Source organism: Syngnathus floridae, chromosome 18 (genome assembly GCF_059516105.1).
Source record: "Syngnathus floridae isolate MCC-2025c chromosome 18, RoL_Sflo_1.0, whole genome shotgun sequence".
In the NCBI taxonomy this organism is placed as follows: domain Eukaryota; kingdom Metazoa; phylum Chordata; class Actinopteri; order Syngnathiformes; family Syngnathidae; genus Syngnathus; species Syngnathus floridae.
In genome coordinates, this window is record NC_142430.1 from 5,695,997 (window position 1) to 5,723,065 (window position 27,069).

At 44.8% G+C, this 27,069-nt stretch overlaps 2 protein-coding genes across 14 annotated transcripts; one reads left to right on the forward strand and one right to left on the reverse strand.

The window, feature by feature from the left end:
* Nucleotides 1–1,978: 1,978 nt before the first annotated feature.
* Nucleotides 1,979–26,869, reverse strand: faap100 (FA core complex associated protein 100). Of its 12 annotated transcripts, none has more exons than XR_015854066.1 (24): nt 26,590–26,869; nt 26,297–26,415; nt 25,261–26,090; nt 24,991–25,147; nt 24,025–24,880; nt 23,778–23,900; nt 23,551–23,637; nt 23,328–23,396; nt 22,264–22,307; nt 22,027–22,188; nt 21,820–21,942; nt 20,293–20,475; nt 19,941–20,133; nt 9,933–10,049; nt 9,451–9,514; nt 7,201–7,236; nt 5,196–5,283; nt 4,894–5,079; nt 4,377–4,825; nt 3,935–4,031; nt 2,777–3,857; nt 2,584–2,717; nt 2,432–2,488; nt 1,979–2,356 (listed from the first exon to the last, which is right to left on the reverse strand). XR_015854066.1 is itself a non-coding variant. In XM_088360315.1 (8 exons), the coding sequence occupies exons 1-8, from the start codon at nt 26,737–26,739 to the stop codon at nt 23,259–23,261; spliced, it is 2,460 nt and encodes an 819-aa protein (XP_088216441.1). In that variant the 5' UTR covers nt 26,740–26,869; the 3' UTR covers nt 23,177–23,258. The 12 variants fall into 12 exon arrangements, 1 of the variants encoding a protein (XP_088216441.1); XR_015854070.1 differs by having other exon boundaries at nt 4,377–4,557; nt 4,768–4,825; nt 9,451–10,049; XR_015854063.1 differs by adding an exon at nt 10,981–11,047 and having other exon boundaries at nt 9,451–10,049.
* On the forward strand, nt 15,880–22,975 carry fscn2b (fascin actin-bundling protein 2b, retinal). 2 transcript variants are annotated; one of them, XM_088360317.1, is made up of 7 exons: nt 15,880–16,474; nt 17,015–17,113; nt 17,271–17,997; nt 21,318–21,474; nt 21,586–21,707; nt 21,789–21,956; nt 22,034–22,892. In XM_088360317.1, the coding sequence occupies exons 2-7, from the start codon at nt 17,021–17,023 to the stop codon at nt 22,237–22,239; spliced, it is 1,473 nt and encodes a 490-aa protein (XP_088216443.1). In that variant the 5' UTR covers nt 15,880–16,474; nt 17,015–17,020; the 3' UTR covers nt 22,240–22,892. The 2 variants fall into 2 exon arrangements, with proteins under 2 accessions (XP_088216443.1, XP_088216442.1); XM_088360316.1 differs by having other exon boundaries at nt 21,586–21,956; nt 22,034–22,975.
* Nucleotides 26,870–27,069: the final 200 nt, after the last annotated feature.

Sequence of the window (27,069 nt, forward strand, 5' to 3'; positions counted from 1 at the left end):
AACCCCTCCCCAGGGGCGGGGCCGGTGGGTGGCCCCGCCCACTTGGAGGGCGGGGCCACCCCATGTTTTTACACATAAATACTTGCATATGCAATTTAATTTGCATATGCGTACTCTTATAGTAGGCGAGGTTCCAGTAGCAAAAGCACCGCCAAATATGTGCTGACGCCTGGGATCGAACCAGATTCTTTCGGGGCAAGAGGCCGTGTCATAGACCACTCGGCTATGTCGACCTGGCAGCTGCTGACCGTTTGCACTCTTTTGTACTTACCCAGCGCGCGCGGAACGAAATACTGATCGGATAAGAATGACTCGAAGAAAAAGCGGGGTGACTGCCGAGCTCGCCACGCTGGGCGAGTGGCTCGATCGCTGCGCTAGAACACCTGAGACCCAGGGTTCGACTCCCCGCCGCCGCGAAATGTTCTGCCGTGTGATAACCATGAATGCACTAACCATGAATGCACTGCCCTTACCAAACGCTGGACTGACCGTCAATTGCACTAAACATGCATGTACTAACGCTAATCACATCTCTCTCCCCCAACGGTATTAACCACATTTCATTGGACGCTTCTCTCAACAGACAACTAACTTTTTAGAATTTTAGCAAGTTTTTTTGATTTTTTTTTTGTGACCGACTAGTTTAGGCTGTTTTAAACCACCAGCTCGTATGCTTGATGCATATTAAACGAGGTAAAAACAGTCCCGTCATTACTGTATATGGCGTACGTACCGGCACAAAAGGTGCTGAGGACATGTAAGGCCATAGATGAATATATAATAGAAGCAGTGGTGGCCGAGCGGTTCAACGCGCGACAGTGCAAACCGCAATCTCGGGTTCGAGCCCGGCAATGCTCGACTAGAAGAACTCTAACTGAAGAAAATATCTACAGTAATATCACGTAAGTCCAGCATGTGGTTTAGTAGAAGTTATGAAAATTAATGTATTACTTTTACACACATGCGCATAGGAGACAGCTAGTTTTTTTAATAGTGTAGTTGTGAAGTATTTTCGAATATAGTTAAATGGTGAGTCAGACAGGCTAAGGCAAATTTGCCGCCGCTAGATGGCAGTACTTGGATTTCATCTAAGCTGTCTGAAAAGGCCGATTTAATAAAGAAGCCGGTAATAAGAGTACCTTTTTGGCTCATTTACATACCACCTAAGCAGGTTGTGTGGCCTTACGTTTTTTTTGCAGGCTTAACTCTGAACTGGGTGGTATCACACAGTACTGTTACCAAGGTTGGTGGTGTTAAGCAACATGCAACCAATAAATGCTTTGAATCAAAGCCCAAGGTCCTGGAAGTTACATGTAATGTTTATAAAGTTAAATTACTTTCACAACGCTCTCAACTGTACAGCAACAAGCCTCCGTAGCCAGACAGCAAATGAAGACATCAAGACCTGTAACAAAACATGCGAGAAGTTACATATTCAAGAGATGCAGCATCAAGTGAGGCACATTGTGAATGACGACTGACAAAACACACTAAAGTTGACTTTATTTACAAAGACCACCCACAGGAACAAAACACACCAAAGTCGGTTTTATTCACAAAAACACCCACGACTATTCAACCGCCAAAAAAAAAAGCTTGAACTTGAATAAAGGTTTTACTCGTACTAAACAATGCACCAACATGGAACACAATTCTGACTTCAGTGGCCATTTTACGGCAGAGTTGCAAAAAGGTTTGCCAAAGATGAATTTCATTGGTTGCAACGCAGACAGCTTTAACGCTTACTCAACACTTGGCATTTGCATCTGTGTCAGGCTACTTGGCTTTTGTCAACATTTTAGAATGCATCCAGCTTTTCTTTGCGCAGTAAAAGGACATGCTTGACACTGCATATTTAACATTACATATTTGAACTCATTTGATTGACTAATTTTACAATTGTCTTATACAGAATTATCCCATTTTGTATGTTGTCTTTTAACTCAAAATATGCACAGATGGACTTCACATGCCAATGTTTAAAATGGACCACTTGAATTCAGTTCGCAATTTAATTCAGGTAAAGAGGCACACACAATTAAAGAACAAACTTTACAGTTCACTGCACGTATTAAAAAAACACTTTAAAACAATATTGCACAATGACAGTGGCGAGAAGAAAGAGGCATCATGCAGACAGAGTGCACACCCAGTGAAAAAGTGGAGGGAGGGAAAGAAAGTGCGAAAGGACAAACAGTCATACTCTCCCTAAATGCTGGCTGGGCACTTTGCCCTCCTGGCCACGCCTCATCTACACCCGCCTGGTGTAGGCTGCTCGTCACGGGCGAAGGTCTGCCGAAGGTTCGTGTCTGCTCCGGGCAGGTGTTCAATGTCTGGACTCCTCCGCCTTGCACAACTGCAAAAAGACAGACAGCACTCAGTTGCATGTGGTACACTTCTGTCGACGTACTTATCTACCCCCTGGTCTCACAGTCAGGTCCAGTCCCTCTCTGTGCAGGTGCTCATCCAATTCGCTGCCCCGGCAACCCTGAAAAACAGACATTGTGGTGGTTTAGGCAAGAGGAAAAACCCACTGTTGACTTTGCCGATTTTAGCGTGAATTAAAAGAAAATTCAATTTCACGTGTTGAAGCTGCGCATGTCAACGCCTCCAGGGAAGAGGGTCTCCCTCAGGAGCCGGCCGGCTGCAGGATATTTCAGAGTGAGGCCGTGAAGCAGTCCATCTCTGATCAGATCGTGTTGTGTCCCAGTTGCCATCTGCAGAAACAAATGTCAGAAACTCAAAGCACACCCCAAGTTGGAGGTCACTTGCTTACTTGATCACAGCTGCTAGTTATTCTCTTGGTTACCGTCGCTGAGTCGGGCCGTGCAACCCCTTTTGCGATTAGCCTGCAAAAAGCAGAACATGCAAAGAGTTGTGCACTGCTCGCGTCATGTCTTGAGCACCCTCGACTGGTGGTTGCTCGTGGACCGGCTCACTCCATCGCCGCCCTACACCTGGGGGAGAACAAAGAACGCAGGTACGACAGTGGTAGGTCAGGAAAAAGACAATGTTACAAGTCATATTGCAAGATTGGACATTCGGGACCGGCTCGTTCCAACGCCGCCCTACACCGAGGGGAGAACAAAGAACGCAAATATGACAGTGGTAGGTTAGAAAAAGACATGTTACAATAGTCAACAAGTCACATTGCAAAATTGGACATTCGGCGCCACGGCAAAGTTTTGTTTGCGCTTTCGGCACCTCGTGGACCAGCTTGCTCCAACGCCGCCCTACAACAAGGGGAGAACAAAGAACGCAAGCATGACAGTGGTAGGTTTGACAGACGCAAAATGTTACAATAGTCACAAGTCATATCGCAAAATTGGACATTTGGCTTTACGTCAAAGCTCTGTATGTGTTTCCGGCACCTCGTAGACCGGCTTGCTCCAACGCCGCCCTACACCAAGGGGGGAACAAAGAACGCAAGTACGACAGTGGTAGGTCAGAAAAAGACAAAATGTTACAATAGTCAACAAGTCATATAAAAAAATTGGACATTTGGCTCCACGTCAAAGTACGTTTGTGTCCATCAATGTGACGATGTCCTCCCCAAAGGTTACAATGCACCATCAATGGCAATCCTAGCACAAGACAACGCTGCTCTGGATCCAGACAAGCCACAACCTCAACCACAACTGCAGCGCACCTCTTAAGCAAGTTCAATCATCAGACCCCCAAACACTGTCCACACAAAAACCTTTCCGTCGAGCACCCATGACCAAAGGACGTCCCAGAGCTCCACACTGCCCCCTCCTGGTCATATGATCCCCACGTGTCAACTTTTGCGTGCTGCTTGATTCTTGACTGGGTGTAGAATTTGTCCTTTCCTCATGTCATCCGGCTCCTCTTCCAGCCTACAAATCACGCATCACCATTTTGTGTTGGTAACTTCAATTGCCATTGAGAATGTGACAACCATAGATGAACTCACCTCATTTTGAAGTGCATTATCTCTATCCTCACTGAAACCTCCTCGAGATCTTGCTGCTCACTTTTTATATAAGAACGCTGCAGTAGTCATTTTATGGCTATATATTGAAAAAAAAAAAGGCAATGTCAACAGATAGTGTACACATTGATATAAGAGACAAATTAAACTGGCAGTTTCGGGGGCGAGCGTTGCATGTAGCTGCAGCATCGTCTTTACAACACGAACAACGCCATCATGGCCAAATAAAACTTGTTAAAAATTGTGCTCAAGACGGGACATTTGCTTATCTGCCGTGTGGTTGCAGCATCGTAGTTGCTGCACGGACTGCGCCATTATGGCAGAGTAAAGCCAATTAACATCTAACAAATAGCTTAATTACTAAGGCAGTTTATGCGACGCAAGTGCACAAGAAGGGACATTTTCTTATCCAAACGCAACCTACCTCGAGTCCAAAGATGATCCTAGTTTGCGGTCCAAAATTGGCTGTCCAAAGAGGGCGCGTCCGGGCGGAAACCGGAAGTAAAAATATTTGCAAGCGTTTTTAGGTACGAGTTTGTCACACCTTGAGTAAACCAATACCGAAAGTGGACGAATATTTGGTTTTGATGGGAATTCGCAACAATCTGTTTGAGGAAAAATGCACATCCAAATGTTTGTACGAAAACGTCAAATAAAACACCACTCAATATTCAACAGAACCAAGAAACGCGGACAATTTTTCAAACAAACATTTGCATTCAACCCCCAGTAAAAAGCAAAAGAAAAGAAAAAAAAAGCTGGCCAGCATAAAAAAAATCGAAATAATGGCACAAAAACAGAGCCCACCGTGCTACCTGCAGCAAATGGAAGTGAACTGTGACTTTACTGTGCTTCGCTCAAACGCTGAAAATCCTGAAACGAGAAAATGCATCGTGAGAAACGGCAGCAAACGACAAACATTTACTCGTGTGCAGACCTACCTGTCAAGTGGCCACAAGGGAGGACGCCATTTCGCGTCACCTGTATTTAATGACTACTTCCGTGCACACCGGTCTTCAATTTACCAAATGGCCTGACGTCACGTCCGCTAATCCATGGCAACCTTCTTCTCCTGCTTCTCCAACGGCGTTTCGCACACTAGCGCCATCTCGCTTTCATCGTTTCATCTGCAAAGTTGTGAGTGTGAATATTTGACTTGAATTTAAACCCACTTGAAAAACTATTAAAGTGTACATTTGTGGTGATAGTAAGAGGCTATGTCTAAATTGAAAAGCTACGTCACATCTTTAGTGGTGTTCAACAGACGTTCCCATCTGATGACATTGAGAAGCGATCGTCTCATTACGCCAAAGCTTTGCACCTCCTAAATACTGCAACACAGGAACATAAAATTTGAAAAATTATATCTTTTCACATACAGTCATAAGCAATACACTTAATGACATGTATTTCTTTAATTATACAATTAATAAACCAATTATTTTGAAATCAAAATATTTAAAGTTGTTTTTCTTTATGGCACTTTCAATCTTCAATAAGAGAGAGGTCACTTTTTAAAAATGCTTACAATAAAAAAAGCCAAAACAAAACCCATCATATTCCTCCCAACAATTCAAACTAACCATTAAGTCCTGCAGTATGAACCTAACCTAGGAGGAAGCTTGATGAGGGACACTTCTGATACACTGCCTTTTATCTTTGGCACAGACACACACACACACATCACACACACAAACGAGTAAGATTGGGAATATCTTGATTAGGAGGCTTAGGTGGTCCTGGGGAAATACACTCATCTCTCGCTCCCCCCACCCTCGTCTCTCTGGCATGTTGTTATCTCCCGGGTCCAAATGTTTGGAGATATCTTCACACACACACACACCTGATGGCAAACAAGCTCAGTTGTCTCCCCTCCTCGCCTGTCCTTTCTTCTCACAGCCTTGACCGGACCCACGGCCTGTTTACAAAGAGTCGAGGCCCCGCCTGACATGCCGTTTAGTCTCATCTTAGTGAAAAAGCAGAACCGGGGTGGGGAGGGGTGGGGGTGTGTTCCAGGGTTGAGAAGATGCCTTCTACCTCAAATCCCTTTTCTAGAAAATTGGATTTCTTACCATTTGAGTAAGCACATTTGCATTTTGTACAGATAATGAACATTTTCTGCACTTGCTTCCTTCCTAGTCGCTGCTATATTTATTCACGGCACCTATGTGAGATAATTAAATTAATCTCTTTAAGTTCAATCAAAGGCATCAATGAGAAGCGCTGCGAGATGCACCGTCCTGCTGAGAAAAATGACAAGCAGCCTCATAATGACGGAGGGCATGTTTGCGCAATGATATACGGCCGGAGGAGGAGCCCAAGCCGGCTTTTTACAAGGCCGCAATGGGTGCAAAAAAGGGGAGCTGGGTTAAGGGGACTTGCTTTATTGACAATGTCGATTATAATTTCAAATTTTAAGTATCCAAAGCCCCAACCTGTGCTTTTGGAATGTCAATGCGCTTGCTCTTTGTGCGACGCCATTCGTCCTCCTCAGGTGGGGGAGGAGAGCAAGCACTACAATAGATTTCCATCGGCAAATGCGCTAAACAAAAGGCTTCTATGGCTCATATTTTTAATCAGTTTCACTTGTGACTAAATAGGAGTGTGGCTTTTGAAGCAGTTGAAGAAGATGAACCTCCCTAAACACTCATCAACGAAACACTAGTACGGGAAAGTTGTTTCAGCATTCATTCCGTATCATTGCGTAATAGACTCCGGATCTGAGATTGACACCAACAAGATTACAGGACAGATATGAACAATCTTGATCATTCTACTGAGATTCCAGCAGCGGACCAGTGCAAAGAAGATGACTGACACGAGTACACACACGCACACATTTGCAAGCGCACACACTGCAGCCTCTTTATCACTCTCATTCACACGCACGCCTCTGATCTGGTTGACTGGGTTCCGCTCAGCACGTAATGAGTGGACTATGTGCTTTTTATTTTTCTTAGTCCCCTAATGTTGACTCATGCTCAGCTCCCCGGCGCACGAATGTGTGTGCTTTTGTGTGTGTCGACACGCTAACAAAATTCTTCGTCGTAGATTCACAATAACTGCTGATGAGGTGTGATCAGTGACTGTAACCAAAAACTATTGCGGACATGTATAAAAATGAGGTGGTGGTGATGTTCAATTTTTCAACCGACTGGCTGTTGACAGCCTGCGCTGCCTGTGCAAATACGCAAGCACACAACACACAGATCGTAAAGCTGAAATTTAAGTTACTGATCAAAACGTACCGTAAAAACACCTCATCCTCCGTCATTGGCGTTGAGCTAAAAAAAATTAAAAAAAGTTAGTTCATCACACATTTTCACACAAAAACAATACCATGAATACAGACTCATGCACATACACACAATGAGACAGGTATTGCTTTGTGTACGTGTTTAAGAGCCGTGTGCTCCCAAGTAATTGAAAACAAGGCGGTATCATGTGGGAAAATGACAGCTTTGAAAGATTCAAACATTACCACAATTAAGTATGTGAGCATTGGAGGATGTCTCTCTCTCTCTCTCTCTCTCTCTCTCTCTCTCTCTCTCTCTCTCTCTCTCTCTCTCTCTCTCTCTCTCTCTCTCTCTCTGTGTCTGTACAAAGAAAGGAGCCAGCAAGGCTTTAACGCTACCGCACTGATGAATATTTACAACCTAATTCTATTTATTTATTCCAAACTGACTGTTCTTTTGCTTTTGTAGCATTTGTCTAGATCCCATACCATCCAGTGCTAAGATTTTTTTTTCTGTCCAATTGTCTTATTATTTTTGTTTTGGCATTTGAACAGGGGTGTGTAGACTTTTAATATCCACTCTACTCATGCATGCTATTATATTGCATTTTAGTATTGATTTCTATATTTTCTATATTTCCATAATTGCGACATGATGGTGGTGGCATTAAGAGATGGATTAAATCGGGTAAATCCCCATTGGAGGGGCCAGGTATAAAATGCACGGCCTGCAACTGGTGTGATGAATCAGTGACTCACGTAGCAAATATCGCAAGAGTCGACAAAAAATCTGTTTTTTTTTTGTCATCTTCCTGAAATCAGCCATCCAAGCATACCTGTGATAAATCGTCGAATTTGCATAGCCATGATGCGGCTGTTTAAGACGATGATTCTCAACCGCCTCCAGTTGACGTGGTGATGACCCACCTTTGATTTATCTAGCGGCCTGCACTCAGGTGCTGTTTTGTTAACAGGATTGAAGTCATTTCTAACTGTGTTTTATTACCGGACTAAGATGATCACGCACACACTTTTGGAGGCGCTAATTCAATCGGCTGACAGGTGAACATAGCAAACAAGCATCCATTATGGACTACCAGCTAATTGCTAATGGTAGGTGGGGCGGCTGAAAGATGGTGGATGGGGACTTTATCTTTCTATCTAGCTAGCATTCTAGTATATCCGTACAGGGCAGCATTTTATTTAGCATTCTTTGGGGAATTTGCGCCCCCTTGTGGAGACATAGGGTACTTTAAAGGATTTTGCTAATGAACAGTAGAGGGAGAGGTCATCAAGGTCAAGGAAATAGGAAATATTTTTTTTAAGCTAGTTGTTGATGGAAAGTGATTAGAAATGACATGGCCGCAAACGTGTTTTATCAGTTTTGAGTTATGATGAGACAAATCGGGAACAGCTGATTTTGTTGAGGTAAGTTCAACACTAGTTATAAGGAAACACACGGTGTCAAAAGTAAAGCAACTTTGTTAAAAAATGATGCTAGGTGTGTCAGGAAGTAGAGCATTGAGTTGCTGGGAGAAAAGGGGGCGGGGTCTCTCACAGTGCGCGATTCTAGCTAGCACCGCCACCGCTTGCTTACAAAGACGTATGAAGCGTAAGTAATGACAATTAAATCAGATAAAATAAAGGTTCACATATCTATGGCCTTTTTTTGCATCACACCTGTACAACTGGTTTGATTTGTCATTTTTCCAAATTATTCCTAGAAATTACAATCATTTTGGGATGCTCTCCAGCCCCCGAGACCAGAGCTAAACTGTAAGCCCACCAAACAAAGATGACATCTCAGGCTCTGGTGGCATCAAACTGGAGGTGACATTTAATAATTTCTCATCTCCCACTCGCGCTCCCTCCCCTCCTTCATCATTCGACTCTCCATTAGAATTAAAGATAAATCTTCTCCCATACACAAAAGAAATACAGAGGGAGAGGCAGGGCGGTGATGAATGAGCGTCATTCATGCAAAGACAAGATCTTTTCGGAATCCTGGCCCCCGCTTTGTTTATTTACTCCCTCCATGCAACCTCCGTTGCACCACATCAGCAACACCGTGATGCTGGATGAATGGCCGGAAATGCAGGCAGACCGTCAGACAGATGAAGTTGCAGGGGGGGAATAAATAATATTGTTTGAATCCAGATGAAAAGAGGGGAGGATTTACAGTGAGGAGAGGAAAAAGGGAAAGGACACAGAAGATGAAGCAGGCAGATTTAAGGACTCGGAATAATACAATATAATAATATACCGTCATTAAATTGTCATTATCCATTCATCCATTTTCTGTTGTCGTCATTACAACGTCCGTCCACCTCAGAGGGGCCAGCCCCAAAACGGAAATTTTGAAAAGAAAAGAATTAGAATGCAAATAAACACATACATAGGATAATATGTTTATCCGTGTAAAGCTAGCTAGCTAGCAGCAACTTGCGTGTTCCTCGCATGTTGTGGGTATCAGGAACAGAATTTGCAGTTCATTGAACAAAGAGATGCTAATCATACAGTAACCAAGGAAATGAAATACGAAACACATGACTTCATTTTGCTCAGCAAAAAAAAGCAATTTTTTTTTAAAAGATATAATCAGTTTACTTCTCTTCATCAAACAAAATATGAGTGATAAGCATCGGAATACTTATCATTCTCTTTACTTGTCACATCCTTTCAAGCACTCACCGCAGCACCAGAGAAATTCGACTCCCAACTTTCGAATTAGAGATAAAAACATACCTCTTGAATTGCTTGAAGGGAGCGCAACATCATGAGGAACACACGTGGGTTTCCTTGTATTGTTGCCATGTCTTCAACGTGACCTCACGGCCGACTGCGTGGACTCCATTTTCCCATCTGAAAGAAACACCAAGAGATCTCATTGGATCAGCTTTCTTCACCAGCATGTTGCATGTTGGATTTTGTGTTGGTTGTGAATATGGATCTTGAATAGGCGCTGTGTTTGTGTTGACTGACGCGAGGTCACAAAAGGGGGCTTGGAAGTTTGATTAAATTCTTGGTTCATGTTTAACTCACAACTTGTGCTGCAGTATTAAACACCTCAGTCGTGAGCTTTGGCTTAAAAACACTCACGCTGTGAATGTTAGAAGAAAATATGTAGCTTTTTGATAAACAAATATTGAGTCCCTGCATTTTTTTCCAATTTGGGTTTGCCAATTTTATGAAAAAAAAAATAAAAGAAAGAATGCATCAATGCCACATTATTAATGTCATCACACACCACAAACAATGTCAGGAGGAAAAAAAAGTCTATTGAGACACGATGTTGTTTGTCTCACTCGTGAATTTCTCTCAGGTCGTCATGATAGGTTGCTGCATACTCAGCACATTCTATGCGCTTGAATGAACAAAACATCATTTCAAGGACAAAAATAAATTTGGGAGTTGCTAAGGCTTGTGTTGTGTGCAAAACAGTGGTAAAAAAAAAAAAACAGCAATAGTCTCACAAGCTGGTGAGACTACTGTAGACGAATGTATAGTTGTATGCACACATATACGTACACAAACACACACACGCGCGGTGCTTTGAGAACCTATGGAGCCCGGGGCCTTGGGGGAATAATGGTTAGCAACCTGAAAAATGCCCTCATCACCAAGGCCTCTGACATTAATAAATGAAATAGTTGAGGCAAAGACATTAATCCACACTGATGCTTCTCTTTGTGTGCATGTGTGTGTGTGTGTATTTATATATGTGCTTGTGTGTTGAGTGTAATTCAGATTCTTCCTCATCCATCTCTACACTCTTTAGACAAGGTTCATATACCTTTTTCAAGGTCAAATTCAAGCACATTCCAGGATCCATTTGTTTTGAGTTTGCCGACACCTTGCAGCTGTGATACACAAAACATTTATGCGTAAACTGTACACAATATTATACGGTTAAATCAAATTAAATCTGATGAGAGGGAGACAAACACATTTCATGCATTGTTTTTGTTTATTTGTTATGCAAACAAGCTGCACCATTGTTGTAGAGGATGTAATTTTAAAAAATAAACCATGTTGGTAGTAATCTAGACCAGAGATGGGCAATTTCAGAGGCCTGAATTAGCTTTAACTAACATAACCTGTTTCACAGGCCCCAACAAGGCTAATTGTTTTTTACCGGGGACCAATTTTCCTCCTCTTTGTTATGACCATTTAGTCTCCTCTCCTCATCCTGTCATTGTCTGTACCTGTCCCCCCCGACCCCCCCACCCCTCTTCAAACAATGTATATTTGGGTCTGTCTATGGGGAGATGGGTCATTATTAATCTTGCCCCTAGCTTCAGGCAGCGTTGTGTGTGTGTGTGTCAGAGAGAGACAGAGACAGTGTGTGTTTACGGTTCCCAAAGAGGTGAAGGAGAATGTTTTGCAAGCGCTCTCCATAAAAGCAGCATGCAGGGTTTCGGGTGTGTGAGCATTTTTGAGCAAAGCAAAGTGCATTTTACCATGATGGATAACGAGAGACCCCCATTCTTAATGCACACTCACACAAGGCAGACCCCCATGAGAAATGAAGGAGAGGCAAAGGATGGGGGGGGGGGGGGGGGGTCGAGGGAGAGCCCCTCTTCCTCCTGAACTCATTAAACGTTGTCCTCTTCGCCCTCCCTCCTACACTCCCACAATAGCAAGCAGCGGCGTGCATCAATAACGCCGGTGACAGCACAAAGGGGGACGGGTCAAGACAAGCAGCCAGCAATCTCCCTGGCAACCAGCACTATGGCCGCCATCGCCGTGACGACAATCGCCCAGGACACATAAGAGGGGTCCCCTTCCTGCGGGACGCCACACGGCGAGAGCCGCTGCGCCCTGCTGACACCGGATCAGAAGCCAGATAAAATTCGCAAAGTGCATCGGTTGACTGACTCATGTCACCGCCCAAAAAATAAAAATCACTGATTTAAGTTCCTATTTTGTATCTAACATTTGTGTGGACTTGAACTAACAAAATGCAACTGTGTAAAATAAACTGAAGCAAAAAAAAAAAAATCAACAAACCTGAAAGAGTTGCTGTTTAAAACACATCTTCTACTTTGTTACACGTTTTTTAACAAGTAAGTCGGAATTTAAGACCCGCATTTGATTAAAATAGCAATAATGTTTAAGGCCTTTAGGGGCAGTGTAGTTGTGAGAGCGAGCAAACAATAAATACAGAAGATAATTGAAACTGGTAAATCTTATAAGGTCAACCATTACAAGGCTTTAGTGCTTAATAGACTTAAATCGAGCTGACTAAATCAGGCGATTAATTTTCATATACTGTGCAGGGGAAAAAAGCTTTTGTCGTGTATTGCTGATGCCCTCATGTGAGTAACAATATTCCGATGACGCACGATTTCCTCGGACGTTTAAAGAGCGAATGGTCAAGGTTCTACATATGTACTTTGGTTTTGCGGTGCATTTTGTTATTTTAATTGGAATCATCTTAAGTCCTTGTTGCTGTTTTGATGCATGATGATGGATGGATGGATGGATGGATGGATGGATGGATGGATGGATGGATGGATGATGGATGGATGGATGGATGGATGGATGGATGGATGGATGGATGGATGGATGGATGGAGGGAGGGAGGGAGGGAGGGATGGATGGATGGATGGATGGATGGATGGATGGATGGATGGATGGATGGATGGATGGATGGATGGATGGATGGATGGATGGATGGATGGATGGATGGATGGATGGATGGATGGATGGATGGATGGATGGATGGATGGATGCTGCATGGGCGGATGATAGGTAGATTCATAGGAATGAACAAGTGATGGATGGTTGATTCATTTCAAGTGCGAATGGATGCCAGAATGGATGGATGCTGTAGCTATAAAGACTAATTGGATTAAGTTCTCCTGCCTGTTCATCTTTCCTAATATAATGACCTCATTAAAGGTTAGCCGTGTCACGACGTGTGTGTGTGTGTCACATATACGTGATGTCACAAGGACATAAATCATGCACTAAAACTGTGCGCATCCTCAGGTAAGGTGAACACAGACGAACACGGAATGCCGGGACGCGTTGACTCAGTGTTAAATATCACGCGGTAGTCGTGTATTTCGTACTTTGTCGCCGTTAAAGAGGCTCGCTGTGACATGTTGATAAATGTGAAGCGAGACCACGGCGCCGAGACGAGGAAGCGCAAGCGAGCCCACGGAGCTCGCGAGAGGGATATTTCCCTTCCTTGCGGAGGGAAAACAAGCCGGGGAGGGGCTCTACGGGGAGGGAAGGCCAATCGTGTGGTGAGGTGGGCTTCCAGTTTGGAGTCTAGGCCAATGAACGGTGGGATGAGGGGTCCCCACCCCACGTGGGCTCTGATTTGCCAAAGGACAATATCAGGCTTTGGACCAATAAAAACCGACTAAGGTGTTAATCTTTGCGCCGATTGGCTGCGTGTGTGTCCCGGTCTCCCTCACTCATCACGTTTAGCCCGTTGATATTAACTCCTTCCTGTCTGTCACCTAGGAAGGAACCGCTCTGCCCATAAAACACAACCCTGCACTGTAATAGCCAAATGTGAATTAATGAATGATCCAGGGGCGGTTTGTTTTTAGAAAGGCAATGTATCAGTTCATCCGGACTCTTCCAAAGCCTCGCTTGGGACAGATTTAAAAGAAAGGAACACCAGGAGCTGCTTTTTAAACCTTTCCCTAATCATAATGAAATTAGCATGCAAGAGAAGCGGTGATATTAAAAGCACATGAGAAATGCAAGCATTGCATGCGGCGCAGAATAAACCATAAGATTCAATTCACACATAACTTTGTGGGTCAAAAAAAAAAAAAAAAACGCGCTCCTGTTGTGCAAACGCGACAGCCTTGTTTTAATTGCATTGATGTTCCAGGTTTGATTCGCTTCTGTAAGACCCCCCCCATCCCCATCCCACTTGCCCCTACCCCCACTAAAAAGCCAAGCATTAAAAGCAGCCATTTAAAAGGGCTTCTTCATTCATTCTTCTCAGGGCTGTGCAGTCGCACAGGCACCAACAGTAACGAAACAAGCATCAATCTTCTTTCCCGTTTTTTTCCACCTCTAAGAGATGTACAGTAAAGTATAGCGACCCCCCCTCCTCTCCCCCCCGACACACACACATACAACTGCCTGCTGGAATACAAGGCTCATACCGCCACTTAGCGGTGGCTGTAGGTACTACAACCTGCAAGAACGCACAAACGGCACCATAGATGCAAAGTCCAAGTTTGACAGGAAGAATAGATCACAAGGAGAAGGTTCCAATGCAATAGATAGGACCAAGGTGGGGCGCAACATTCCAGTGGGAAACGTTACATCCTTCTGTCCCAAAAACGGATGGATGGATGGATGGATGGATGGATGAATGGACTGAGAGAAAGGGCAAGTGAAAAAGAAGAAACAAAAACAAATAAGCAGCTGATCTCCTGTTTGCAATTTGGAAAAGGAGTGTGGGGAGCTTACGTGTGGGTGTGTACACATGGGACCGGAGGGGGGGCTGTGGAAGTATAACGGGACGCTGCGGGGTGCGAGCCAGCCTCCCGCAGTCCCAAGTAATGGCAGAATAGAAGTTAATAGGGGAGGAAAAAAAGGCCTGTAGGCTGTTAACTCCAAAACGGTCATTTTTGAATCCTCCCTCCCGGTCACTCCCACCTCTCTCTCTCATCCCGTCTTCCCGTGCAATTTCATGCCATCATTCCACCGTTCACCTTTCAGATTTTCTCCCCTCGCCATCTCCTTGCCTTGCCCTCTCTTCTTTCTTCCTGGTCCCGCTCATCTACCTCTTTTTTTCCCCCACTCTCCTCCCCCTCCCTGCTCTGTGTCTCCTTGGAGGAGGTGTAATGATAGCTATTTGAGTGTCATCAGAGGGCCGATGTAATGGCCTATAAAGCACCATCACACGGTTGCCACGGTGAACCTGGCACGGCCACCTCGCACAATAAAGAGGGAAGGGGAGGAAAAAAAAAAACATCTGGCAGGCTATCGACAGGCGTCCGCGTGCCGACAGCGGCGGGCTCGCCGGCACATCAGCAGACGATGACGCGGGCCCCCGAGGCCCGCGCGGCCTGAATTAATGGCGCGTGAGATAGAACACACATGAGGGGGAATTCTGTGGAAGTGATAATAGTAACAGTAATGAAAATAATGGCGCTGATGACAATAACGCTGTATGACTTTTTTTTCTGTGCAGTGTTTTTGTTACCTCAACCGCAAACATCACAAGTGTGGATGTCATGACAAGGGAGGATTCAGTGCATTCAAATGTGTTTTCCTAATTAATTGCGGTTGCCATGCAGCCTAGTGGTTAGGATGCCTGGCTCGCTGTTCTGATGTTTTGGGTTCGAATCTTGCCTGAATCTTGGGGCGGTGTTTACTGACTTCACTATGGTGCGTGCTAATATGCCTCGCCAAATAGTCGGGTGAGGCATCGGCGGTAGATTAGCCACGTTGAGATGATTGGGTTGAGGATTAAAAGGTTTTGGGAAGAGACACGTTTGTTTACCCGACGAAGAAGTCTAACAATCGGCTGATTGGGGAAGCTGATTACACGCACTAACACACAAGCACGCGCATAGGGTGGGAGTGGGGGGGGGTACACAAAAGTCTGCTACTTGGTCCTATTAGAGCTGATCCAGGGAGTGTGCAATCAGAGAAGGTGTGTAACTAAAGCCTCTGTGTTAGAGGGTAAGGGGAGCTGGAGAAGAGCAGGCACAAGGAGTGCTCTGGTTACTATCAGCCTGTGCCTCGTCTTCATGTGCCAGAGAGTAAAGAACAGAGCAAAAGTTGCGAAAAAGAGCAGAGGAGTCAAAGCATAGCCAGATGGGAAAGGTGACAAAGGCAGGCATCCTTTTGTGATGGACACCTTATGATCGGAGAAAAAGGAATACTTGGATGGTTGAGGATGTTCTTCCACCTTGGTCACACTTAAAGAACCTGGTAGAGCAAGCTCAAGTTCAGAAAATGAGCAGAAGATGACTAGCAAATGAAGCTTAAGAGTGAAGCAGTCAAAAAAGCTGGACGGGTTCAACAGGCGAGAGGGGGAGGCGGCACGCTGAAGATGAGGAGATAAGGGGTTGAGAGCAAAATGAGTCCATGCGGCACAAGAGACTGACGACAGGCTCTCCGCCGAGGAGCTTGACTCAAGCCTTCGCCGCGACTAACCTGATTAGGCAAGTGGAGGCTGGGAGGGAAGGTGGAAAACCAAGGCAGGAATTACAACAGGTCATTTGGTGAAAGAAGACTCTTAAATCTGGGAGCCGGAATTAGAGCTGAAGAAACAGCGGCGAGGAAGCCACAAAACCACAGTAAGTAAATTAGGAGGCTGCGGCTGGAAAACTATCGCGAAAGCCATGGGTGGGGGTCGGAATTTGGCGGTCTCTGGAGTGCTTTCGACGCTGTACCTTAATGAATTGATTTCCTGTCTTAGCCATGTTTGCATTTCATCACTCCCCATGACATCACCTCTATTCGTTTTTTTTCCCCCGGCCCCTGTTGATTTAGCAGAGTGCTACAAAGAAAGGAATAAATCTAAATTAAATGCTAATTCCACCACAACAGCATGAGTCATTGGTAATTTTGTCGGATGGAGGAAATCTACCTTGTCAGCGCTGCAATTAACTGTAACAACTTCCATTAATTTATAAAATGGAATTTTAGTTTTCTCTCCCACTACGGATTGAAAGAATTATTTGAAGTTAGACAAGTGCGGCAAACAAAGGGCAAAAAAAATTGGAACAAGCGGCATGAACGTTGCTGTTTTTTAAGGCCATAAATTTTATCTGTTCAACTTTGTGGAAACAGTTTGGAGAAAGTTTATATCATCTATCTTGTGTTTTTGATTGTAGGTCGAGATGCCGTCCAATGGGAATCATGCTTTGACGCTTCAGTTCGGTCTGATCAACCACGAAGGCTGCTACCTCACAGCTGAGAGATTTGGCTTTAAGGTTGGGGAAGAAAATCCAATCAATGTCTCAATTAATGAATTAAATACAAATAATAATCAAAAGTTCAATCGATCCCAACATGGCTAAAGGCAATCGAATTGGACTATCCTGAAAACATGACAGGTGCCGTTAACACTTTGCTATCCTTGTCTGTCAGCTCAATGCTTCAGCTCCAAGCATGAAGAAGAAGCAAATCTGGATTCTGGAGCAGGAGTCTCAGGACACCAGGGTGGTGTACCTGCGGAGCCACCTCGGACGCTACCTGGCCTCCGACAAGGACGGCAAGGTGAGCTGCGAGGCGGAGGACCGCCACTCGGAATGCCGTTTCCTCATCGCGGCCCAGTCGGACGGTCGCTGGGCTCTTCAATCCGAACAGCACCTCCGTTTCTTCGGCGGCTCCAGGGACTACCTGTCCTGCTTCGCTCAAGGCGTCACAGACGCCGAGCTGTGGGTGCTGCACCTGGCTCTCCACCCGCAGGCCAACTTGTTGTCAGTGGCCCGCAAGCGCTACGCCCATCTCTCAGCGGAGGACGGCGAGATCTCGGTGGATATGAACATTCCCTGGGGGGTGGCCGCAATCCTGACCCTCGTCTACCAGAGCGGCAAGTACTGCCTGAAGACCTGCGACGGCCGCTTCCTCAGCAATGATGGGAAGCTGGTGAAGCAAAGTGGCAGGACCACTACGTACACGCTAGAGCTCAAGTGTGGAAAGTTGGCTTTCAAAGACTGTGAGGGGAAGTATTTGTCTCCCATGGGCCCTAGCGGCACCTTGAGGTCCGGCCGCTGTTCCAAACCGGGCAAAGACGAACTATTTGACCTGGAGGAGAGCCAACCGCAAGTGGTTCTGACGGCAGCCAATGGGAAACACGTCTCCATGAGGCAAGGTAGGTAAAGCACCCCTTAAATACAAATGAAACTCCGACAGATCCGACGTCTAATTGTGTTGTTCCGAGGTATGAAAGCACAGCATTGTTTTCCGAGTCCTTTACCACATAATCAATCATAGAAATGTACTTTTTTTTAGAAGAAAAAAAAATTCTGGCTTTCCCTGTTGTGGCGTTGCTGGCTAATGCTGTTAATGTGCTTTTTTTTTTTTTTTTTTTTTCCTGCTGGGCCTTGTGAAACAGCTGCTTGTAACCTATATTGCGCGTGGCAGAATTGTGTTGATATTGCATTATGTATTTATGCTTTGGTCTTGTCACAGGGCAGTTGAAGTGGGTTATTTGATCAGCGCGAGGGCGGACATGGCAGCGCAGCGCAGCGTTGATGGATTACAGCTGCTCCGCATCAGCTTCAAAGTCCATTCTCGTCCGAAACAAGGCCGCGTTTCTTTCATGCGTGTGCAAAAACTCAAGATTGCGATTGCGGGGCTCATTTTACACCCAAGTAGAAGTGCGCTACAAGTGCTCGCTAAGTGTTTGGTTGCTGAGGGTTGAAAGGCACGCGCTGGTCTGATTGGGGATGGATTAGCATACTGTCAGCATGCTGAGCCACTGGCTGCAGATTCTTGTCTGCGGGCTCGTGTTACTCCACCCCGGTTTGGTGAAACCCAATCTGGCCCCCGTTCATTGTTAGCGAAGTGGGGTGGGGGCTGCCGACAGAAACCAAATGACCGGGAGCGCGTTAAGATTGATTGGCTGAAGGGAAGGACTGGAAACGGCGAGAGAGTCCGCCACAGCTCTCTCTGCACATTCGGTGTAAATTTCCATCCTTGCATCATGCCTACAGTAGGTTTTCCTTGCACAAACAAAAGCTTCATCTTTCACAATCACACAGGCCCGCACACACTAACATAATGTCCCGCTGTGGCGAGTGGGTGGGGGGTGAAGTGTGTTGAATTATTAATGAAGTTAGTCCCCTGTTCCTGGAAGGTAAAGAGAGCGTCTGCTTTCAGAAACACAAGCCCCCGCCCCCCCTTTGGTCAAAAGCTTCTTGAGTCACCTAATCTAACCTAACCCACTGACCGCTGACTCCCTAACAATGCGGCGGAAAATACTCATGAAGGGGTCAGCAGCAAAAAAATTTTTTAAAAAGTATATTAGATTTACGCTACAGAGAGTACTGACATATAAATATTTATTAATATTCTATTTTATTTACCTTCATCTATGAATGTCCATCCAACCATATCAAATGTGGCCCTTGAGCGCAAGTTCCCGTCTTACTCATTTGCCACAAGAAATTGTTGAGTTAGTCGAGAGAAGCGAAGAAGTGTACCTCTGCTGCTCGACGAGATGATAAAAGGAGAGGGAGGTGAAAGGGAAAGCGGACAAGGGAGTAGACGACATGGTGTTTGGGGATTCTTAAGAACCGCAGTCACCGGACCTCACTTTGCGCGCCTTCTTGTTACTAATGGACTCAGCGAGTCCATTCATCAAAGAGGCTTTTGATGTTATTAAGATGAGAGATGCTGAAGATAATGACAATAAAGTCTTTTATTATTTATTCATTTTGGCTTTTTACGCTTATCGTGTTGCCTGAGCAAAAGATTATTTTTCCATCCAAACCTCTCAAATGCTCACACGGACCCAAGGAAGAAAGTGGAACTGAAAGGAGCAACATGAAAAGCAAGCCCAAATGTAGAAGAGCAGGATAGCAGATTGGGGGAAAGAAGAAATAAAGAGAGGCAGGAGGGGGGGGGGGGGGGGGTAGTGGCATCAGCTTGCCATTAATAATAGATGGCAGAGCTGATGGATTAGTTGGACCTGCTCCACTTTCAGACTGCAGGTAGGACAAGACCGTTCTGGGGCGGCGTCCCAAAACGGAGGAGCATGCTAAGATTCTATCCGAGGGCCCGATTGTAAACAAGGAAAGTGAACTTACGTACCTGAAAGCCGATCGCCGCTGCGACGGCGAGGCCTTCTTCTTCTTCTGTATGCTTGAGCAAACCTTGCGATGGCCATCAGCACAGCTTTTGATATTTTTCAGATTGGTTCCTCAGATTTCAGCGTATCCAATCTCTTTCCTTCTCAGTCCTCCCGTCCATAGACGGCATACCGGCTGCGAGGTCCAGCTGAGCCCTGACGGAGGATCATTTCTGGGTTGAATTAGTGTGAAATGGACACATGGAATAGGTAGACAAAGCATGACATTGACTCAGGATGGAGGAGACTATATGAAAGTAACCCCCCCCCCCCTTCTACCTGGCATGGCCGCCACTCCGCTTCAGACATACGTACCTCATATCAATGATGAGTCACGCCTGCACACGAACTCCCCCACTGACGCCTGATTTATCACGAGTTAATAAGATGGGCATTAACGTGTCCAGGTAGCTCAGAGAGCGGGCGTGACATCTTTGTCGCGTGTCGTCACACTCTCACTTGTCTCTCCTTCCACATGTAATTGAAATCAAAATCCACCTAGGGGAGAGAAAATAAATAAAAATCAGAAAATGAATGCAATCTGCTGAAATAATAAGGGAGAAGTGATAGTATGGCATATTAGATTCATCTCCATTTGCATCCATATTGTCTTTATAGATTGCGTGATGGTGGTGAGAAAATAAAGCAGTGTTCTTTACCTTTACTGAGCCAAGGCACATGGTGGTTTTCTTCACTCAAAACTATTTTAGTTTAAAAAATGTCCAAGGTCAACATTTGTCAAATAGCAACCAGGTTTTTTTTACTCAAATCAAATCTCGCCTCTGAATACATTTATACATAATATAAGCTTTCAGGCTTTGGAAAAGCCCTTCTTTCCTTTCCTAAATTAGCTTATTAACATAAATGCACTTTCATTTTTGTTCTGCCTACATTTGATCATCGCTTTCTTGAGAGTTGAGTGGCGTTGCCAATTATCTGCACATCCTGCTAAGTGTGGACCTATAAATCCAGCGCTCTTCCTTTTTTTTTTTTGCTTGATTCTTTTATTGAGGAGATTGAGGGGCTAGACGGGCAGCACTCGAAAGCTGATTATATCCGAAACCCAGCTGTGAAAGAGGGCAGATAGGCAGGCCCCAAAGGTGGGGCAAAGGTGGGGGTTGGGGTGAGGGAGGGGGGGTCAGGGGTGAGGAGCTACAGAGATTATTAGAGAAGGATGACCAGAAAGAAGAGCGAGATAAGCGGACCGTTGTTAAGAGCTTAGTAATATTTATGGGGGATATTGCGCAATGCATCTAATTAAAACCTGCACAATCTGTCTGTCTCGTGGTCATGTGACATTTTCACTAAACGGGTATGGAACTTTGCTTTTTCTTTCCCAGGCGTAAGCCTCGCCGCCAACCAGGAAGACGAGATGGATACGGAGACGTTTCAGATGGAGATGGACAAGGAGAGCAACAAGTGTACTTTTCGAACTAGCCGTGGCAACTACTGGGACCTGGTGGACCACGGAGGCATCCAGAGTACAGCCACACAAGTGTGAGTGGTGCACTCATTCTTGGATGTCTTCATTCAGTTCAATCAGTGGGCTACTTTCAACTTGAATATTAAACAGCCAATGGAAAAAAATATATTTCTTATTTTATGCAGTTCAGCTAACACCATGTTTGCAATGGAGTGGATTGGTCACAAAATCGCATTAAAAGCAAACAATGGTAAATATATCTGCACCAAGAAGAATGGACAGTTGCTAGCTGTCAGTGATTCTATAGGTGAGAGTTTAAATTCCTTACAAAATCTCATCTCAGATTTATTTTTTTTGAGTAAAGTCGGTGTTTTGTTTTTTTTGTCAGGGGAGGACGAACAGCTGAGTTTGAAACTAACCAACCGGCCCACGTTGATCCTCCGAGGTGAGAATGGTTTCATCTGCCACCACAAGAACTCCAACACTTTGGATGCGAGCAGATCTGTTTACGACATCTTCAGTCTGCAATTCAGCAACGGGGCCTACCATATTAAAGGTCAGCACGCCAAATTGGGTTTGAATGAAATGGTTGTCAATCATTCTGTGCTGTAATGGATTGTTTTTACCCCGCAGGTGCGACCGGTCGCTTCTGGTACGTCAACAGTAGCGGGCTGGTGTGCTCGGACGGTGAAGTGCCTGAAGATTTCAGCGTGGAACTCCCGGAGCGCGGCCGCCTCGCCATTCGCAGCAGGAGCGGCCACTATCTGCGCGGCGACCAGGGAGGCACGCTGAAAGCAGACGGACTCAGCTTGAACAGCTCGGCTTTGTGGGAGTATTAATAAAAAGGGGGGGAGAAAACGTACCTGTGACCTCGCTGTTGGTTCTGTTGTCATGGAGACGGCAGTGCCTAGAAATTGAAGTTCGAGGTACAAGATGGAGGCCCTTATGATTTATTCCAATTAGTAGGTTTTCAAATGCCTCACATCATGATGGAACCTTTAGCATATTTTTAAGAGCAAGCAGTCTATTTCCCCCTCGCTGTTTCTTCAAGGAAAGTGTCATGACACCTCCCGCTCGTGGGGGGTCATTTGAGAAAGACACAGGGACTGTCAAGGGAAAATGGAGGTCACCTTTTAGACAGAGTCCTCATTAGTGTGGTACAAGTGGTCCACGGAGTTTATTAGCACATGAGATCAGGTTTCGAGAAAGAGTAGATTCTCCTGGACTGTAATTAACACTCATTCCCACTACATTAAATAGTCACAGCTTTTTTTTCTTCCCTTGGTGGGAATGTAGACAAAGTAGTAATGGATATTTGACTAGAAATTGTGGTGAAATTATAGCACGTTCCTACAGTTCACTTGTACCTGTTGGAATTTAATCAACTCAAACCAGTGTTATGATTACCGATGACAAAGTGCAATGATCATTTCCTATGCTTGTTTTTTCCTTTTGCAATGAAGACAATACAGCACATTTGTTTTCTTTTTCTAATTTATGATCAAAGCTTTTTGTGTGTTGTCTCAATCTCTTCATTTATTTATTTACTACAAACATGTTTTTGCTGACTTTGCCTGGATAAACACATTTGACAGTAATATGCTGCCCCCTAAAGGAATATTGATGTATGAGTCACCAATACTCCTTTTAAGCGATCATTGTTTAAGTGTGGTCCGTTTTTTTTTTTTTTATATATTTTTTTAATTGCGTCTCATTTGTTAAAACGGTATCTTGCGATATTTTTAGCAGGATTTCTTTATGGAAGTTCTTTCACAGTTATCAGAAGACACACTTTATTGCTGTCAAATGATTCATATCTCCAATTACAATATATGTAGACAGTATACTTGGGCAGTTGTTAAATAATAAGCAGAGAATTTTCATTTTCTCTGAGTGCTTCATACACACTAAGAAGACATGACGTCACCTTGCTCGTGGACATGCCTTCACCAAAGTTGCAGGAGACTCGACTTTGCCGGAGCTGCTGCAACATTTTCTGACAATCAGATGGACAAAAACAGATCTTGTATTTATGTGTAAAATGTTTAGTGATGAACGTTACGGTAAAACATTTAATTACTATGATTACAGACAATTTGAGAAGTGAGTTTTTGCAGTTTTGGTTATGAACAATCTATTGCAGGTCTTACCTCAGCACACTGTAGGGACTCTCTCATACGTAAATTCCGTATTCTGATTGTGGAAGAAGGCTTTTCAGGCACCCTCTGCAACAAATTCTGTATCAAAGGCAAAAGAGATGTTGATTCCGAAAGGCAGCAAAATATACTCAGAATAAATGTTTTTTGGGTTTTTTTGGACCACTCATTAGATTTCTACTTCCTGCATTCGGTCCAAAATGCAGAAGAGCATTTGTAACCTGTATTCTCCGCAAGACTGCATGATGCATTCCACACACAGCTCCCAATGAGCAGCTCTTGACCTGAAGCTCCACGATGGTCAGGGACTCCTTCTCCACCGCACCGACCTCTGCTAGGTCAACCTGGACGAGAAAGCCAAAGCCCATCAGGCATGCAACTTGCATTTTTCAAGGCTAAAAGAATAATTCGGAATACAAATCAGGTAAAACGCCTTTTGCAATATTAAAGCAACAAAATGTGCATGACCTCTTTAGCCGTCAGCTTTATTGTGTGCCCGTTTGGTGCTCGAGCGTGGACGATAGAGCTGTCGATGGCCATCTTGTCTCCTTGCATCTTCACGGCTCCGTGGCCTTCACAGAGGAGCCAGTCCAGCAGCGTGACACACACGTTTGAAGGCATCTCTTTCGATCTCCCCTCTGAAGGTTTCAACACGTCCCTTAGTAACTGCGACGACACCTTAATCGTCGTAGAATGCTGATGCTTCCCGGCATTCCATTCTTCGCCACGGCGGGATTTTAAAAGTGCCCAGAAGGGGTCCGTCGTGGTGACGTCGTATAGTCGAGATGCAACGTTTCTCTTTGACGGACCGGCCACCCTCAGACCGTGCAAGCAATCCACCACCAGCGTGTTCAACGGTAAACTGACAAGACCGCCATCTGGAAGCTCCGTCGTTGCTTCCTCTTCAAGGAGGTCTAAGAGGGAGAAAGTGAGGGAGAAGGAAACGCTACAAGGTAACAAGGAGTCTTCTGCAGTCGCCAGTGGCAGGGAAATCTCCAGTTTCTCGCCTGGTTGAACATTCTGAAGAGGGAATGAATAATGTGTAGAAGAGCTTTGCTCATTGGTGGAATTGCACAGGGAAGATGTGGTGATGTTTAAGGTCCATCCTTGCTCCAGAATATGACAACTTCCATTTTCCAGGATGCATTTCAAATTCAAAGAGTCTCTTTGAAGCAAAGTGATCCAGCTGGTAGTGGCGTGACATTGGATTGGAAGCGTCCCACTGTCTGCTCCAGCTTTCAATAAGAAGCTGATATTGAGCACATGATTCAGCTTCTTCAGGGTTTGGTTTCTGGATTTGATTGATGCTTTCAGCACTGATGCTCTAAAAAGGAAAAATAAGTTAACAGAATTTTTAATGACACTTGATTTTTTTTTTCCCCAGCATGTTAAAATTTGGTTCAATGCTACGGTAGCAATGTGGAAAATCCTTACCTTCTAGAAACATTTCCAATAGCTGACAGGACATCTTTGATGCTGCGGCCAACATGTGACGAAGGAAGATGGGATGATCCGCCATCTTGCAATCTGACAGGCAAACTAATATTTCGGAGCTGCCCCCTGCAGGACAGTCCTAGCAGCTGAACTTGACCTGGTACAGAAATATTATAACTTTTGAGTCACAACATCAGAACTGAATTTATTTTTACCTTTGGTTCTTAGTGATTCCATGTCAAAATTCTATGACTCACTGAGTTTTCTTACCTTCAGCGTTCCTTGCATGTCCGGTCAAGGCTACGACCTTACACACATTTAAACTGATGACATTCGGAAAGGCGGCAGCTACTTTTTGCAATCCTGCTTCTTCAGTGAAAGCGAGTGACAGATCCAGACCCAGCAAGTCTGCACCAGTGCTGTAGTAAAGCCAGCAACTTTCAAGGCAGGCACACACCACAGCTCCAGGAACACACACCTCGGTAAAAGCAGTTCTGACGCCTCCTCCTTCCCGTCCTGCTTGTTTGGATGTGACAAGCACAACTTTGCCTTGTTCACCTAGTGCCACCAAAGAGCCTACCGGTTCTGGTCGGGTCCCGGGAGGTGAACCGACAAACACCACAGGCTGCTCGAGGCTGTGGAGGACTCTGAGCTGTGATCCTGGAACACGATGAGCGGCAAAACACAGACGGCCGTCCGGCAGACCGCAGAAAACAACCGGTGAATTGGCTAGGGAAGCGTCAATCCCAAATAGGTGTTTGAACAGGACCGGCTCGAGGGAGACGTGACCACTCGGTAAGCTCGATGAGGATGGTGAATCTGCAGAGTGGACACAAATCAGCACTGGCCTCCTTTCGCCGGACTCATCTGAGTCTGATATCAATGGTACTTTAAATGAACCAAGTGTTTCATAGCTATTGAATTTTGACGCTTCAGCTATTTTGTAGCGTGTCAACAGCCAGGATGTTTTAGTCCGCTTGAGGTTCAGCAGCACAGAGTTGATCACGAGTAGGGCTAATACTCCATCTTCTCTGATAACAAGTTGCTTGGAGGATACATTAACACGAGGCACAGTAGAGGATGCTTCCAAGCTTTGAACCCTGAGGTGAACAGAAATCACTTGCATTAGGGCAGTATTTCCCAAACATTATTCCCTTTTCCACGCTACTATAATTACATCCATGACGTTATATGAATACTGTCTTTCTGATACAGTGAGCACCCTTCTGCTTGTAAAGATGATTATCAATAAACAGCAGTTGTAGTAGTGTGCAGGCCAGTGATATATGGAAAAAAAAGTTCTCACCTGGAGGGTAAAGATGACAAACAGATCCCATAAACTCCATTGCAGCAGGCCACGTAGAGGGTCTGCTTGTCTTCATTCAATACCAGGTCTCTCACAGGGCCAGGAAAGATGAAGACCACCTGGAGGAATTGAATTATTAGCGGGGCATTGATTGATTCGATTCAATTTCCATGGGTCATTTTTAACAGTGATATAAAAAGTTATCACTGCTTGCCCCCCAAAACTGTGGCATTATGGTAGGATATAATGTCCCCTAAAATTTGAGAAATTATAAAAACACATCCTAAACTTGCCTTCAACTGTCTGTCTTGGTGGTTGTATACGTAAACCTCGTCACCTCCAGTGCAAAGGAATACATGGGAGCCCACTCTCAGGGTGCTTGACGCTGAAGAAAAGCCGAACTCTGTCAGCGTGTCAACTGCACATCTGCCTTGCATCACCATAACTCAAGAAAATTAAACGTGGGTGAAATTCACAATTAATAAATTTAGAAAATTTGACGTCGCTTATGTCCAAAAATGTATGCTGGTTATTGACACCGGAAGAAAAACACAGAAAATTTCGCGCGTGGAATTCTGACCAATAGCAGTTGAGAACATTCTTTCTCTGGTGTTTAATGGCACTTGGTAAATAGCAGTTCGACGCATTACTGCCACCGACTGGATAGTCATTAACATTACGCCTAAGAACGTAGTTTACATTAATTTTGATACGGCCTAATAATACTACAATTTTGCTTATTGCAAAAGCTCAGAGTGTATATAAACATTGCC